General features: G+C 42.3%; 1 protein-coding gene across 1 annotated transcript in view; it reads right to left on the bottom strand.

Annotated features, from left to right (window-relative positions):
* LOC150081592 (inactive pancreatic lipase-related protein 1-like) overlaps positions 1-9,956 on the bottom strand; it is a 41,658-nt gene extending 31,702 nt beyond the window's left edge. Inside the window, exons 1-2 of the mRNA XM_090380253.1 lie at positions 9,884-9,956; positions 7,365-7,765 (exon numbers count right to left, since the gene is read on the bottom strand). Of these exons, the coding sequence (XP_090236379.1) occupies positions 7,365-7,765; positions 9,884-9,956 (474 nt within the window). The remainder of the gene's footprint in view (positions 1-7,364; positions 7,766-9,883) is intronic.
* Between the last annotated feature and the right edge of the window lie 5,309 nt (positions 9,957-15,265).

Raw genomic sequence — 15,265 nt, forward strand, 5'->3', positions numbered from 1 at the left:
TTAATGACAGTAATCAGGAGAAGCTACTGCAGCAAAATCTAAAAATTACGCCGATCGACTGAGAAATGGCAGTTGAAGTGTAACATTGACAAATGCAAAGTACTGCATATGAATGGCAATAATCACATATTAACATACAAACTGTGGAAAATGTATATGACCTTTGGGTAATTTTTTTTTTTTTTATGAAAACCGCAAACACAAGAGGTATTAGAACCTATAGTACCGTGTTTGTGTTGGAGGTTGAGAAAACGAAAGAAAATATTTGTTCACAGTAGACTTGAACTTCTGTAGACTTTAATTTTCAGGAAATACGTATGAAGAAAGGTTGTGCCAGAAAACGGCAGTTGAATGAATAAATGAGGAAGGTATGGAGTTGGACAGTAAATGGATTTTGGGTGGTGGCGGCACGTGTTCGGACTGTTTTGAAAGAGAGAGCGTGAATTATAGAAGCCAAATCAGAAGAACAGTATCCATGGAAATATTTGTAGAAGAGGCATGCAGCAGAAACAGTACGTCTATGAGACAGCGAGTGGAGAGACTCTGTTAGAGATGAATCATTAATTAACCCCTAACTGCCCTCTTCTCAACGGAATCAAGAAGCCTGAGAGAGAGATTTGGGGGCACCACCCCAGATGTGGGAACAATATTCCATGGTAGGGCGGATTTGCAATTTGTACAGAGTGAACAGCTGTTTGGAAGAAAAGTAACGCCGACAGCGAAAGAGAAGACCAAGTTTTTTAGATGCAGAGGAAGCAATATTTGTAATGTGCTTGTGCCAAGAGAGATTAGAAGTCAGGGTAATACCCAAAAGAGATATATCATTTTGCCTAGAAATCGTAGTGTCACCAAAGATAAGCATTGGAGCAGAAGAATCCTTTTTGCGAGATATAAGACAAGACTGAGTTGTGGAAGGATTGAAATCAACTAAGTTGTCTTTGCCCCACTGGAGAAGTACCTGAAGATCGGCATTTAAGGAATTGGTAGCGGATATTGAAGAAGTTTAAGCTGATTGAGTAGGGCAAGGTTTTTTAAAATGGAAAGTGGAATGCAATGTGCTATCATCGGCAGAACTATGGATAGGATTTCCAGTCAATGGAAGAAAGTCATCAATATACAAGAGGAAAAGAGTGGGGGAAAGAACTGAACCTTGGGGGACCCAGCATTAGTGGAGAAGGTAGAAGACAGAAAGCCATCTACCAACACCCTTAGAGAGAAAACTGGATAACCAATTACAAACAACAGTTGGCAGATCATAAGATGGAAACTTGTTTAGAAGACCTTTATGCCAAACACGATCGAAAGCCTTTGAGATGTCAAGAGCAACTGCTTGTGTTTCACCGAACTTTTCCATTGAATTTGTCCATAAATGGATGGGAGGGATTTGTCACCCTTTTTAGGAAATGGCTGGATATGAGCAAATTTCCAAGCAGAAGGAAAAACACCTTTGGGATAAGAAAGTGAAAAAAGGCGGCAAAAAACAGGAGTAAGTTCAGGAGCACAGGTTTTGAGAACAAGTGCAGAAATACCATCAGAACCTGGAGCTTTCTTAGCATCGACATTCGTCAAAATCCTTCTGACATTCTTGTGACGAAAGACTACAGGAAGTATTCAATGGAGCGTGTTGGGAATGGTGGGAGGTGTTTTACCAATATCATTAATACATGATTTGGAAGAAACGTGGGATGCTAGCAGGTCAGCTCTATCCTTGGCGAAGTGACAACAGAACCATCTGGTTTTTGACAGAGGTGGGAGCAGAGATGGGCAAAAGTTGCAGCCAGTAGCTTTGGCAAGAGACCAGAATGCTCGGCTACCATTAGGCAAGAAGCAAGTTTTCTACTCTCTTCGTCTGTTCGAAATCTAGTTTGGACTGTTTAATAACTGCTTTACAATTGTTGCGAGCTTTGGTGTAGGCAGAAAATGAAACTGAAGAATTGGAAACAAGCCAATTACGATATGCAACATTCTTCTCTTGAACAGCCTTAGCACATTTATTGGAAAACCAAGGTTTAGAAAAAGGACGAGATTTTAAAGTGGATTGTGGAATAAAGGATTCCATGCCTACAACAATAATTTCACTGACACGATCTGGCAAACGTTGACATCAGAAGTTTTGAAACAGTAATCTGACCAAGGAAAAGAAGAAAGAAATCTCGCAAGTCATCCCATTTTGCATTCTTGTAATGCCAACAATACGAGGTTCGGAATAGCCATGAGATAAATGCTCGATTGGAGAAGAGACAATCACCAAGTTGTGATCTGAAGTACCTAAAGGACTACTCACTTCGACCGTGTACTTAGAAGGGTTGTTTATGAGAAAAAGATAAAGCGTGTTGGCTGTATGGTTAGGATTTTCCGGTGTTCTTGTAGGTAAATGAACAATCTGTGCAAGGTCATTAGAAATTGCAAAAGCCTAGCCATTTCGACCAGCTGGGTCGGTGCGACTAGAAAACGGAAGCCAGCTGGAGTTGTGGACATTAAAATCACCAAGGAAAATTACCTCACTGTTAGGAAAGTTGGACTGGAGAAAGTCAAGTTGCAAAGAGAGGAAGTCAAAGAGCTCCAAGTGATTAGTGGAGTTGGGTGAACGGTAAAGGCAACAGATGAATTTGACACAATGAGGTAGAGAGATTTTAAGCCAGAGAAGGTCGAAGAGAGGAGATTTCAAATTACCAATTCTCTCGCAGGGAATATCGGAACGGACATATGCACAAGTACCACCTTTGAGGCGAAAGGAATCATACAGCGAATAATTTGGGCAACTGAGATGAGCAGTAGTTGAATCAACCGATAACTGAGATTCTGTCAGAAAAAGTAGATGGGGTTTGATAGACTGCAAGTGGAAATTGACATCATTGAGATTAGAATTGAGACCACGTATATTTGTGGAGAAAGCAAATGAATATAAAACACCATTATGCCTGGCATTTGTGGATTATGAAAAGGCATTTGACTCCATACAGCATAAGGCAATGTTTCGGGCACTGGAAAGACAAGGCATTGATACCCCATATTTTATGATTTTGAAGAAAATATATGAAAGTGCTACATCCTTTATTCACTAGACAAAGACAGTAGCAAATTTAAAATCGAGAAAGGAGTTCGACAAGGAGACACAATATCTCCGAAGCTGTTTACTGCTGACCTTGAGGAAGCTTTCAGAAGATTAGACTGGTCGCAGAAAGAAGTCAATGTGAACGGAGAGTACCTAAACCATTTACGATTTGCAGATTACATTGTGGTCATAAGCCATGATCCCAAAGAATTAGAGGAAAATCTTAATCAGTTATGCACAGTTAGTAAGGATTTTGGACTAAAGATGAATATGGCTAAAACAAAAGTAATGATGAACAAGTATGCCACGGAAAGGAAAATAATGATTGAAGGAGCAGTAATTGAAAAGGTGGAGTCATATACTTATCTGGGACAAGTTATTAGCTGTAATAATGATAAATGGCTGGAAGTGAAGAGAAGAATAAATTTTGGATGGATAGCATTCAGGAAATATAGTCACATGCTGAAGAGCAATATCCCATTTTGTCTGAAACGTAAAATAATGAATCAATGTATACTCCCCACCATGACTTATGGAAGTGAAACTTGGGCACTCACCAAAAGAATGGAAGAGAAGCTAAGAACTACACAGCGAAGAATGGAACGAATTATATTGGGAATCAGACTGTTAGATAAGAAGAGAATGGTTTGGTTTTATTGGCGCATTAGCTACTAAGGCTATAATGCGCGATAAGAAGAGAAACACATGGATTAGGCAGCAAACTCAAGTAAAGGACATTCTTATCAAAACTAAAGAACTAAAATGGTCTTGAGCAGGACACATAGCTCAAAGACATGATGACAGATGGACTGAGAAAATAACAGAATGGTACCCAAGAGGAGCTAGAAGAAAACCTGGAAGACAAAGGCGGAGATGGATAGATGAAATTCATGAGTTTTTGAGTAGTAAATGGATGGCCAGTGCTCAAAACAGAAGGAACTGGAAAGTTGCTGGAGAGGCCTTCATCCTGCAGTGGATTGAAAATGGCTGATGATGATGATGATATTTGTGAAATGAACTAGGAAGTGCTTGGGAGGTTTAGATCTTTTCGCAGATAAGCTTGCTCTATTAGTTTGACAATTCATGGTGTATTCAATAGTAAGAAAAAGTGGGGGAGGGGGGGGTACATGATGTATGAAGTAATGAAATTTTTGGGTATAGGCGTACACATGGTAAGAATATACTCAGATCCTTGACATAACGTGGCCTCGGCAATGCCCCCCTCATACACACTACTTGGACTCCCTCCAGTCACTATCTGGCAGAGTAGAGGTAGCAAGATTATACACTAGCTGATGCGGAAGCCTCCTAAAGAGTTACCAATAGGTCCGTTCCGGTGTACTAACTAGCGGCCGGCCTGCAAACACCGTCTTAGAGCTGTACCCTCGAAATGTAAGGAAGATTGGATCTCACCATGATGTTCATCATAACCTCAAAAGTCATCAGTCATTCTGCATGATGGAAGAGATGGGGAAGGGTTGACCGGAACTTAGCTCTGGAGACTAAACATGGGTTCCACCACTTCAAGCTTCCAATAAGCAAAGTGGTGGTATTGCGCCGGTTGATGAGAGTAATCTACCACCTACGAATTGTCCAGTATGAAGTTCTCTGAGCAGTGCGACAGTCTGTCTGTACAGCTCATTGGGTTTTGACAGTGATATACCCGAACTTTGCTAGCAGGGATACGGTGGTGATTACCCCATTGTACAAGGCAATGGTTAAATCGCATCATGAGTACTGCATGCAGATCTACTGGAATGGGTGCAGAGATGCATCTGGACCTGTACCATTCAGAGATGCGTCTAGACGTACTAGAAGTTCTCCAACGTGTGCCAGTTGAACTCGCTACAGACCATTACCGACCGTCATCTGCCTGAACAGTTGCTTGTTGACATGACATGTGCATAGCTTCGTGCGGTTTCTGTCCGATACGCATCCGCCCGTCCTCTCGAAATAACTGGAAACGGGACTCATCGGACTAGGAGACCCGTCTAGAATCATCCAAGGTCCAGTGCCGATGTTCTTAGGCCCAGTTGAGTTGAGGCGTAGAGTCCTGTGTCGTGTTGTTAGCAATGGGACTCTGATTTGTCGGCGATGATTTGTGCCACTGTCGTTTTCCGGTTTGCGGAAACAATGCGAGACAGACGTTGACGGCCACGTTCATCCACCACCTTTCTTCTCCCACAGCGCTGTCCACGATGAGTTGTTATTCCGTAAATGGCGTGTTCCCGATATACTCTTCATACTGTCGAACGGGGATAGTGCAATTTCTGTACTACCTCCGCGATAGAGCGACCCATGCGTCGGGCACCAACTATCATCCCTCTTTCAAAGTCGGTTAACTCGCTACGTTTATCCATACTGACATCGAATTACCGTCTACGTGAATGCAGTGTACCTATATACCTGCCAAGCGGTGGGTTCGTCCAATAACGAGAGGGGTGACAGCGTCGCGCTGCCCAGGAATCAGGTATCCCATGAATTCTGTCCTTTAGTGTGGGTACATATATATATATATATATATATATACAGTATATTTTGTTTTCATTGTTCCTTGTCCCAAAAGGTTTTTTTTTTTTTTTTTATACTAGGCATTCCCTGCCAAAAACTGGCATCCCGGCCATTATTATACAATACCGCACTTAAAGATATAGATACATGAATCTACTTATACAATACATAAATCCATATATTTAGTACATATATACACTTAGGCCAGTCCAGTAGTTAATGTAGCCAATGATATTTGAATGAGTTTCAAAGACGCACAGGAACTACAAACTCACTAGATAGGAAGCTCTAAAATTCCATCAAGTGCACATTAATGAAGTTCAGACTTAACGAAGATGCCACCAGAAAGAAGAATCCACGTTAGTTGACTTAATTCAGTGAAGTCCAAAAGAAGTGATGGGTTCACCAAACATGTGCCCTCCACATGAGGTACATCATGGCATACTATAAACACTGTTAGCAGACGTCCAGATAAACAAAGTTAAGTTCACCCGTCATCAGCAGTCCATCAAGTATGTATGATCACTAAATTGAATATAATCACGATCTTGGCAGCACACAACTCAATAGAGGAGATGCAATCAGGTGAATAGCAGATATTGGGAGTTAAGGAAGGGAGAGGAGATCAGAGCAGAATGTCACATGCAGAGCTCGGAAGGCACGAGCCTTTCTCCCATTGAACTAAATTTTTATAGGGACAGCCTCATCTGGCTGTCCCAGTGAAACTGTTCGTACTTATCAAGTTTTTACATCAGATTTACACCGCGTAAACTTTTAAAACAGTTTTTAGCACCAGAAGCGTCGAGGGAGTCGGGCTGTTATTGTTGTTATTTGGTTTTTAGGAGCATTAGCAACTAAGGCCATATTGCTCCGAGAATATGCGGCGGTCATTTCATGACCTTTCCGCATCGTCCGTATTTGGTGGTGACGGGCTCGAACCCCGGTCTAATCAAGAAGCGTGTGCTATGCACTGCTGCTCCTTCCCACCTGGCTACGGAGGCGCCTGGGAGTCGGGCAGGCTGGTCAGTGCCGGAACGAACATTGTGAATGAGCCCTGGTCATGAGGACACTGACCCTTCTGAACCCCTTCCTCTCGATGCTTCCTGGCGTTATACGCTCTTTAAGACTAGTGAAAGAATTTGGGCCTGGCGTCAGGCAGGAAAATCCTTCAGTAAGGACTACCATCGTCCAAGCTGTGAAATACAGTTTTCGAAGTGTGTTGGTGTGGACTACTTTTTATAATATGGCATTGGACTGCAGAATTTTGTTGACACTACAATGAATGGATTGTTTTACATTGATATTCTAGACAGTATTTCGGTTACTGCACTGAGAAAATTTAATGGTGAAGGACCACTCACATTTCAACAGAACAATGTTTCCTGCTCTGAAGCCCAATGCCAGATGGCTTGATTTGAAGAGAGCACGTACTACCATTGGGCTAATCGGGCCTGGCTGTCGATTTCAACGGCGGCAGTGGAACGAATTTGAGAGGCGTGTACGAAATCAGTGGCGGTCAACTTCACAAACTGCGGCTTCACAAACTGTCACCATTCCTGTGCGAGGAATGGCGACAGTTCCCCACGGAGGCTATTGCTGTATCCTAGGCCAAAGATGGGGCTACACTATATTAATTTTTTTGTTTCGTGTTAGAATGTCTCTTGGCGACCCAATACTTTTGATAACATAGTGTATAACAAAAACGCAAAAGTGTATTACAAAATGCTGTATTTTGAAATATCCTGTATGAAAGACAAATAAAATAAAGTAAAAACAAATCTTGTTCAGACATACATACTTGTGAGAGGATCGCGTCTTTCATCTTGAGAAACATGTTTGCATTTTCAGTTTGAATGAAGCCATGACAAATTATCTTCACGGGTGCATTAGGATTTAGTAGTGAGGTATTTATCGAATTTTCGTCCGAATAGTGTACATTCACTGGATTTTTTTGATTTTGACGCGTATACAAAAGAAATACTGTCCCTATGTTCTCTGGAGAATCCGGCAGTACATTCAGATGACGAAAGGTTCCCCCAGTGGAGAAACATCCAATAAAATCATAACAGACAGTCTTTTTGGTGCTGTTGGTGTTCTCAAGCTCATTTGTAGCAGTCTCTCTAACATGGTAATAGTTTTTCAGTCTTTCTAGCTCCTTATCCTCCTCTCCTGATAAATACTCCACACACGTGAATAGGACTGAAATAAAGGAGAGGAAATAAGTTATTTTAGTTTGCATCTAAATATTGAAATGATGGGAAAAAAATATAGCTACATAGCAGTGATTGAAGACAGTGTCTGAATTAGCGATTGACAGGCATGATGAACACTTGAAAGCAAAATTATCATGTGACGTTAAAGTTTTAAGTTAATATTAGCCTTAGCATTTGTATCAAATATTTGTGTACAAAGAGCACACCAAGTTTCACTACCATAAAAGAATGAAATTTATGACAACTCTTGTAGTGAGCACTACAAGAGTTGTCAGAAAGAAACTTCACTCTTTTGTGGCCGTGAAACTTGGTATGCATTTTGTACAGAAATGATTTTTTTTGTTTTTTTTTTATCAACTCATGTATATTAAAATTTTATATCTATTACAAGGGGTTTCCGAAAAGTAAGGTAACACATTTTTTCTCTCGATGATGTTTAATATTACGAAGTTGAAATTACACACCAAGAATAAGTGAACATGCACTACTTCTCCACAAAGTCTCCAGTTTTATTGATGCACTTGTCCCAACAATGGATCAGTTTATCAATACCAGTACTGAAGAAGTCCGTGCCCACACGCAGTAACCAACGTCACACCGCCTGATGAACTTCCTCATCCGTGGTGAAATGCTTTCCTGAAAGGTGTTTTTTCAGAGGGCCGAACAAACGGAAGTCTGAAGGCGCTAAGTCTGGACTGTAGCGGATGGGATATGACAGAGTTTCCCAACGATTACGGCGCAACCACCCACGAGTGGTGTCGGCAGTGTGTGGAGTTGCGTTGTCGTTCAGCAAAATCACTCCACTTGTCAGGAGTCTTGGTCGTTTGCGTCGAATGTTGGCTTTCAGTTTTTCCAACGTTGCACAGTAAAGCTGTGCATCGATTGTTCCTCCCTTCGGCAAGAAATCCATCAACAGAATGCCTTGGTAATCCTAGAACAATGTGGCCATGACTGCCCGCCCGATGTCGATCTTCATTGTCAACACGGCCCGCTTTAAATTCATTGCACCAAAACCACACCTGCTTCTTTGTCATGAACTTTTCATCATACACAGCAACCAGTTCGCGGTGAATGTCACTTGGTGAAGACCCTTTTGCTGGCAAAAAGCGAACAACTTCACGAACACCTGTTTTGGACCACACTCGCAGGGTAGTCCCCATTTTGCAACTGGAATCTGCTTTGAGGCGACAGTATCACAACACTGCACTGGAGGTCTTTTTGAACGTTGTTAACGGGTCTATCTGTCCACCACGTTTCATCTCATTCCCTTTCATCATTACTAAGAAAAAAAAAATGTGTTACCTTTACTTTTCAGAAATCCCTCGTATATTCCTCCGTGACCATTGCCATTTATTGAGTGTTGGGAGGCTTGTTAAGTAATAGTTGTTGCAACAAATACATGTAAATAGCATACGCAGGGTATTTATCTAAAGTAAGTTGTTGATTAATAAAGTTGCATAGGTAGAGCTCAAAGAGCTCACTATCCAAGTGTAGATACTATTACCCAGATATAAAACTTTATACATTTTAAGTATACCATTTAGCTGACATTTTTCTAACCATCTAAATAATTTATCTGGGTCTTGTTGAAGCAGCATAAATATACATTAAGTTGTATAAAATATACATAACTAAAATATATATACCTTGATTATTATCGGTTACCACCTTCCCATCCTTGTTTGTCATAATCAAAAGTTGGCATCAAGTCCCTTACGCCTTAAGCAATGTGATTAACAAATATCGGGAATAACGAACCCAGTACTGCATCCTGTGGAACTCCAATCAGAACGATGGCCATTTATGTTCCTGTTTATACTCCAGAATGACTACCAAGTCAGAGGAGTTTACAATAAATTATGAATACAATCATTAATCGTATTTAGCAGTCACGCTGGCTTGAACCACTGTCCACTCAAAGACAACCCTTTTTCACTTATTGTGCAACCGACCATTTTTTCAACTATATTATTGTAATTTATACAAAGGGTGTATCAGTTAGACAGCATCAAGAATCTCATTGAAATCTATACAATGTCAAAAATTTCCCCTTCTTTTATGGAAACCTCATAATAGCTCATCAGATTATTTAGACGTGATTTACCTTTAACAAGCCCGTACTGTATTCCTCGTATATTTCGGTGACCCTGCAGCGCATTCTGAAACATGAATTCCATCGTGTAAGCACCGTACGAATTAGTGTATAGGAGGAGTCACGATTGTTTACAATTCGGAGAATGTAGTAGTTTTGTGATTCACCGCACAGCTACATACAGGGTGATTCACTACCAGTGCGACAAACTTGCAGGAGGTGTAGGGGGCACAAAGACAAATCGGAATCGCATCGCATTGCAGGGTCCGAAATGCCTTCGTCATGCGGTAGAGGACGTTGAACGGGAGGTCGCGTGAACAGCGATCCCGCTGGAAGTCAGCATTTGCGAACCGGTTCCCGAGGCAGTAGGATGGACGAGTATTCAAACGTTGAACTGGCCGACATGCACCACGCGTATGGAGCTGAGGACTGTAACGGGCGCGCCGCTCTGGGCTTGTACCAGGAACGTTTCCCGCACAGGCGTGCTCCTCATCATACGATTTTCGCACGTGTGCACAGAAGGTTACGTGAGACTGGTTGACGTACACTTGATATACTTCGTGTATATCAAGTGTACGTCAGCCGTTTACGTCAAGGGATTCACCATTTTGTACAAACCTTTATCCTTTTGAATCAATAAGGTCACAGAAAGTGAGTTTAATGACTTCATCAGGGATCTCGAACTGCCGAAGAATAAGGCAGAGCTTTTGGCCTCGAGGCTACAACAGTGGAATCTTCTAGATCATTCTGTGAAAGTGGCAACATTTCGTATTCGAAATAAAGACTATGATAAATTCTCTCAAACAGAAGATGAACTCGCTGTTTGTAAGGATGTTGATGGTCTAATAGCAGCAATGAACATGAGGCACAGTCCGAAGAATGGTGACTATTTATGGACGCTTTTAAACTTAGCCTTAAAGCTATGTTATTACACAATGGAAATATGCTGCCTTCAATACCTCTTGCGTGTGCCGTTAAAAAATAAAAAAAAAAAAAATACACAAACATGGAGAACTTCCTCTTAGGTGTACACTGTCAGAAGTATGAGTGGCAGATTTGTGGTGAGTTAAAGGTAATGGCCATTTTATTTGGACTAGAAAAGAGTTACACTAAGTATTATTGGTTTCTCTGCGAGTGGGATAGTCGTGACAAGGATATGCACTACGAGAAAAGAAGTTGGCTCCAACGAAAATCATTAACGCCTGGAATAAAGAACGTAACATTTGAACCTCTGGTATATCAATATAAAGTTTTGCTTCCACCACACCACATCAAACTGGGACTCATGAAAAAGTTCGTGAAGGCTTTGGAAGTAAACGGTCCTGGATTCACATACTTGCAAGAGAAATTCCCAAGACTTAGGACAGAGAAGTTTAAGGCAGGCGTTTTCATTGGTACACAAATAAGTCAACTTTTAAACATGAACAGTTAGAATGTGCCCTTAGTGATAGCAAGGAATCAGCGTGGAAAACCTTTCGAAATGTTTCGACTGATTTTCTAGAAAATGTTAAAGCCGGCAACTACAGGCAGCTTGTGGAAGATCACGTTTCATACTCCTACCGGGCCATTGCACTTTTAACAGTCATCAGTAACCTATATGAACGATTAGACACGGATCCAACATTGCTGCGATGAGGCTGGCCTGGCCTCAGAAAACCAGTTCGGCTTCAGGCGGGACACCTCCGCTGTGGACGCCCTAACTCACCTCCCGACCAAGATCGACAGATGAAATAAAAAGTACTGCCTAGTGATAGCCGTGGACTTCGCTGGGGCGTTCGACTCACTTTGGTGGCCAAGCGTCCTGGCAAGGCTGCGCGAAACCAGCATGCTGGAAAACCTCTCTAACACCATTAACCAACAGAACAATCAAAGTCACCGCCCCCTCGGCACACTCTTCAGGCGGGTCCATCGGGGCTGCCCTCAAGGTTCATATAATTTATTAATATTAATCAATCTCGATGAAGTATAATCTCAGGCATTCGCGGACGATCTCATTCTGATTATACAGGCAAACTCCAAGAGCCGCATTGGAGGTCCTCGCAAATCGGGCCCTGACCACTCTCTAAGAATGGGGGTCAAACCGAAACCAACTCAAAATATCCCCAGAAAAACAAACTCCATTCTACTAAAGGGACTTGATTGATCTTAGGCGGCCTCCGCAAATAAAAATTGAGCAGGAAACAATCAAATTCTCTAACCAACTGAAATACCTAGGCGTGATATTGGTCAAAACCTGTCATTTCAGGACCATCTGAAATATCTCCGTGAAAAAATAAGACGTTACGCAGCCATCGTCGTCAGGGTCACACGTAAAGAATGGGCTTGAAAAAGCGAGTCCTCCAACTGTTCTACAAAACTATCTTCACTCCAATCGTCACCTACGCATCCAGCACGTGGTTTCAAAAAACCACAGCATCAGTAAACAGACGTATCACAGACTAAATTCATAAATCCATCCTCCTAACCATTTCCCGCACCTGCCACATGGTGAGCGCCCATGCTCTGCAGGTACTCGCTGGCACTTTCCCGCTGGACTTAGAAATCGTACGTCGCGGCCTTCTGTACTACCTAGATATATGGTCTGCGCGGTAGCACAGCGGTATCGTCACCGTCCTCCCCACACTGGGTGATAAAGGCCCGGGTTCGAATCCCTTCGATGACCCGAGGAACTTTAATGGGCTTTTTTCACTCCGTGGCTGAATTAGTCGATCTCAGGCGTAGATAGTAAGGTTCCCCCCCCCCCCCCCCAGAAACTGGGATTTTTTTTGTCCAGCAAAATAGGAAATTTACAGACAGAAATACGGGTTAATGTATTGAATTACGGGTAACCCTAATATAATAAATAATAAATAAATGTACTACATAGACGAAGGTAGTCCTCCAGACTTTTCTGGGATTCGCTATTGACCTAACCAGCAATAGAAATGTGGAAAAGAAGAGGATACAAACTCACCTGCAACAGACATGGCAAGAAAAGTGGAGCACCTCTCAAAAGGGAGACATCACATAGAAGTTCCTACCCAATACTGAACGAAACTACCCAACCTCATCAAACTGGTTCTTCCCAGGTCTACAGGTAACTTACCTCTTAATTGGACACGTAGCGATTAATGCCAAACTATCTCTGCTTGGGATCCAGGACGATCCAACTTATACTTGCGGGGGGCTGGAGAGCTGGCAGTACCGCATGTATGACTGCCGGCTCTACGAAGACCTACGTGGTGTTTTAATCACCAGGATCCACTACTTACCACAAGGAGAAGAACATCACCTCCTAGACACGAAGGAGGAATACCAAGCCTTCTCGGATTACGCGCAGGCACTGTTCGCGAGGAGGAGAAACCAAATCGCCGCAATCCACTACCACTATAACCAGAGAACACTTGTTCTTCAGCTCGCTTGGACTGGGACACCAGAAATGACCCACCCCCAAGAATTAGAACACTCAGGAAACAAACCATACTAAAGTATATGGGACAGGACCCCGGCCCCATGAACGACATGGAGATGACTACCAAATTCGGCCACCCCACCACATGAGTCTATGTGAACAAGACACAATTCCTGAGAACTGGAAGACTTAGGAAATAAACCACATCAAGGCAAAGAACTAGCATGGACGGGACCCCGGTCCCACAGACGAAAATATGGACATGACCACCAGAAAAGATACCCACAAAGAAGGTCTACGTATGTTAACAAGACTCACTATTGAGAACTGAAAGACTTAGGAAATAAACCCCACTAAGGTAAAGGATTAACACGGACGGGACCCAGTCCCACGGATGACAACTCGGACATGACACCAGATTGGACACCACCAGCAGGATCTATGTATAGTTTTCCTGCAGACGCCTGTTGGTGATCGAACCGGGCTCCCTTGCCCGGTGCGTTTCCACCTCTTTCCCCCCGCGCCGGTGGGAGGATGGTCTCTCCTCCGGCTCCTCCTACTTTTGCTTGGTGAAGCATGTGCCTACTTCATTGACGTCTGGGGTTGCCTGCACTATCATCCCCATATTTCTACCTTAACTCCCCCAGCCTTTAGTCTCCTTCCACTCTATCTTTACGCCAGCGAATGCCCCACACACAAAAACTTAATTATGTCCAAATTACCGTTTGCCCATATTTTCAGCCATCATTATGCAAGTGGGATCCCGATCGCATAATGATCATCAAAACTGACGATGATGGATATACCCGCGCGTTTTTTTTTTTTTCCAGGTCCTAGCCACTGAAATCTCAGGAAATTAGGTGGCAGGACCTGCCAGAGTAAATCTAAAACTACTGGGTTCCTGGTGGTCTGTCTCCACGGGACGAAAGTGGGGTAACGCTGGGCCTCAGCAGGGGTCCAGCGGCTAAATGGCCAGAAGAATAACGGTACATAACATTACACGTAGACAATGTCCATACACTTTTAAATCTCTGGCCTTCTCAGTGAACTGGTACACCCACAGTGAAAGCAACTCGGAGATGGGGGGGGGAACCCCTGGTGCCGCTAAACATCAATACACTTTACTTCTTACGAAGAACTGGGATGCAACATGTCATTGAAGATGCACGTCTTGCATTCACACTTGAATTTCTTCCCACCAAACTGTAGTGCCATCAGCAACGAACGTGGTGAATGCTTCCATCAAGACATCGCAGCGATGATACAAAGATACAAAAGCAAATGGAGTGCTGCCATGTTACCAGATTTTTGTTGGATGGTGAAAAGGGATGGTCCCGAATACAAGCGAAAGGCGAAAAGGTCCAGTGTTCGATACAGGTATGTTCGTAACTACATCTTACTGCCATATAAATATAAAAAACTACTTTTTTTCGAAAACAAGAGCCTATCTGTCATTTTAAGCACTATTTCCGTGACTAGCACCTCAAAATGTAGAAAGTAAACTTACTTTCGTGCCCATAACAAGATATGATCCAAATTTTGTTATTCAGTATTATCAGTACCGTTAAGTATGGTAAGTAGTGCCGTTTTGGTCAACATTTCAGAAATGTTTCTCAGTTCTCATTTAATTTGCCAGATCGTCGAAATTATGGACCGTAATTTTTGGTTTTTGAAAAATCCAGTAGCATAACTGTGCAACCTCAACCTTTTCTCATCTAAATTTATAGACATTACAGGTCGCACAGATTCCTGTGCGACCTGCAATGTCGAAGATTAAATTTTCCATTTTGTTTAGGAAGTTGAAGATTTAATTTTTGCATCTTTATATGAAACAGTTGTATCTGTTAGTTCAAAATATATTTTTTTGATAGTAGCATTTCAGTTTCAAATTGAGATTCATTATTTTCAGATTTTTGAGGAACCATTCTTTGATGCGGCAGCTCCAGCTCATTGAGACCAAGGGCTTCAGTTTTTTTTGTAACTGAAGTTCAGTGTTTTGTAAC

Source organism: Mastigoproctus giganteus, chromosome 8, assembly GCF_048544385.1.
Source record: "Mastigoproctus giganteus isolate SK-2022 chromosome 8, ASM4854438v1, whole genome shotgun sequence".
NCBI lineage: Eukaryota > Metazoa > Arthropoda > Arachnida > Uropygi > Thelyphonidae > Mastigoproctus > Mastigoproctus giganteus.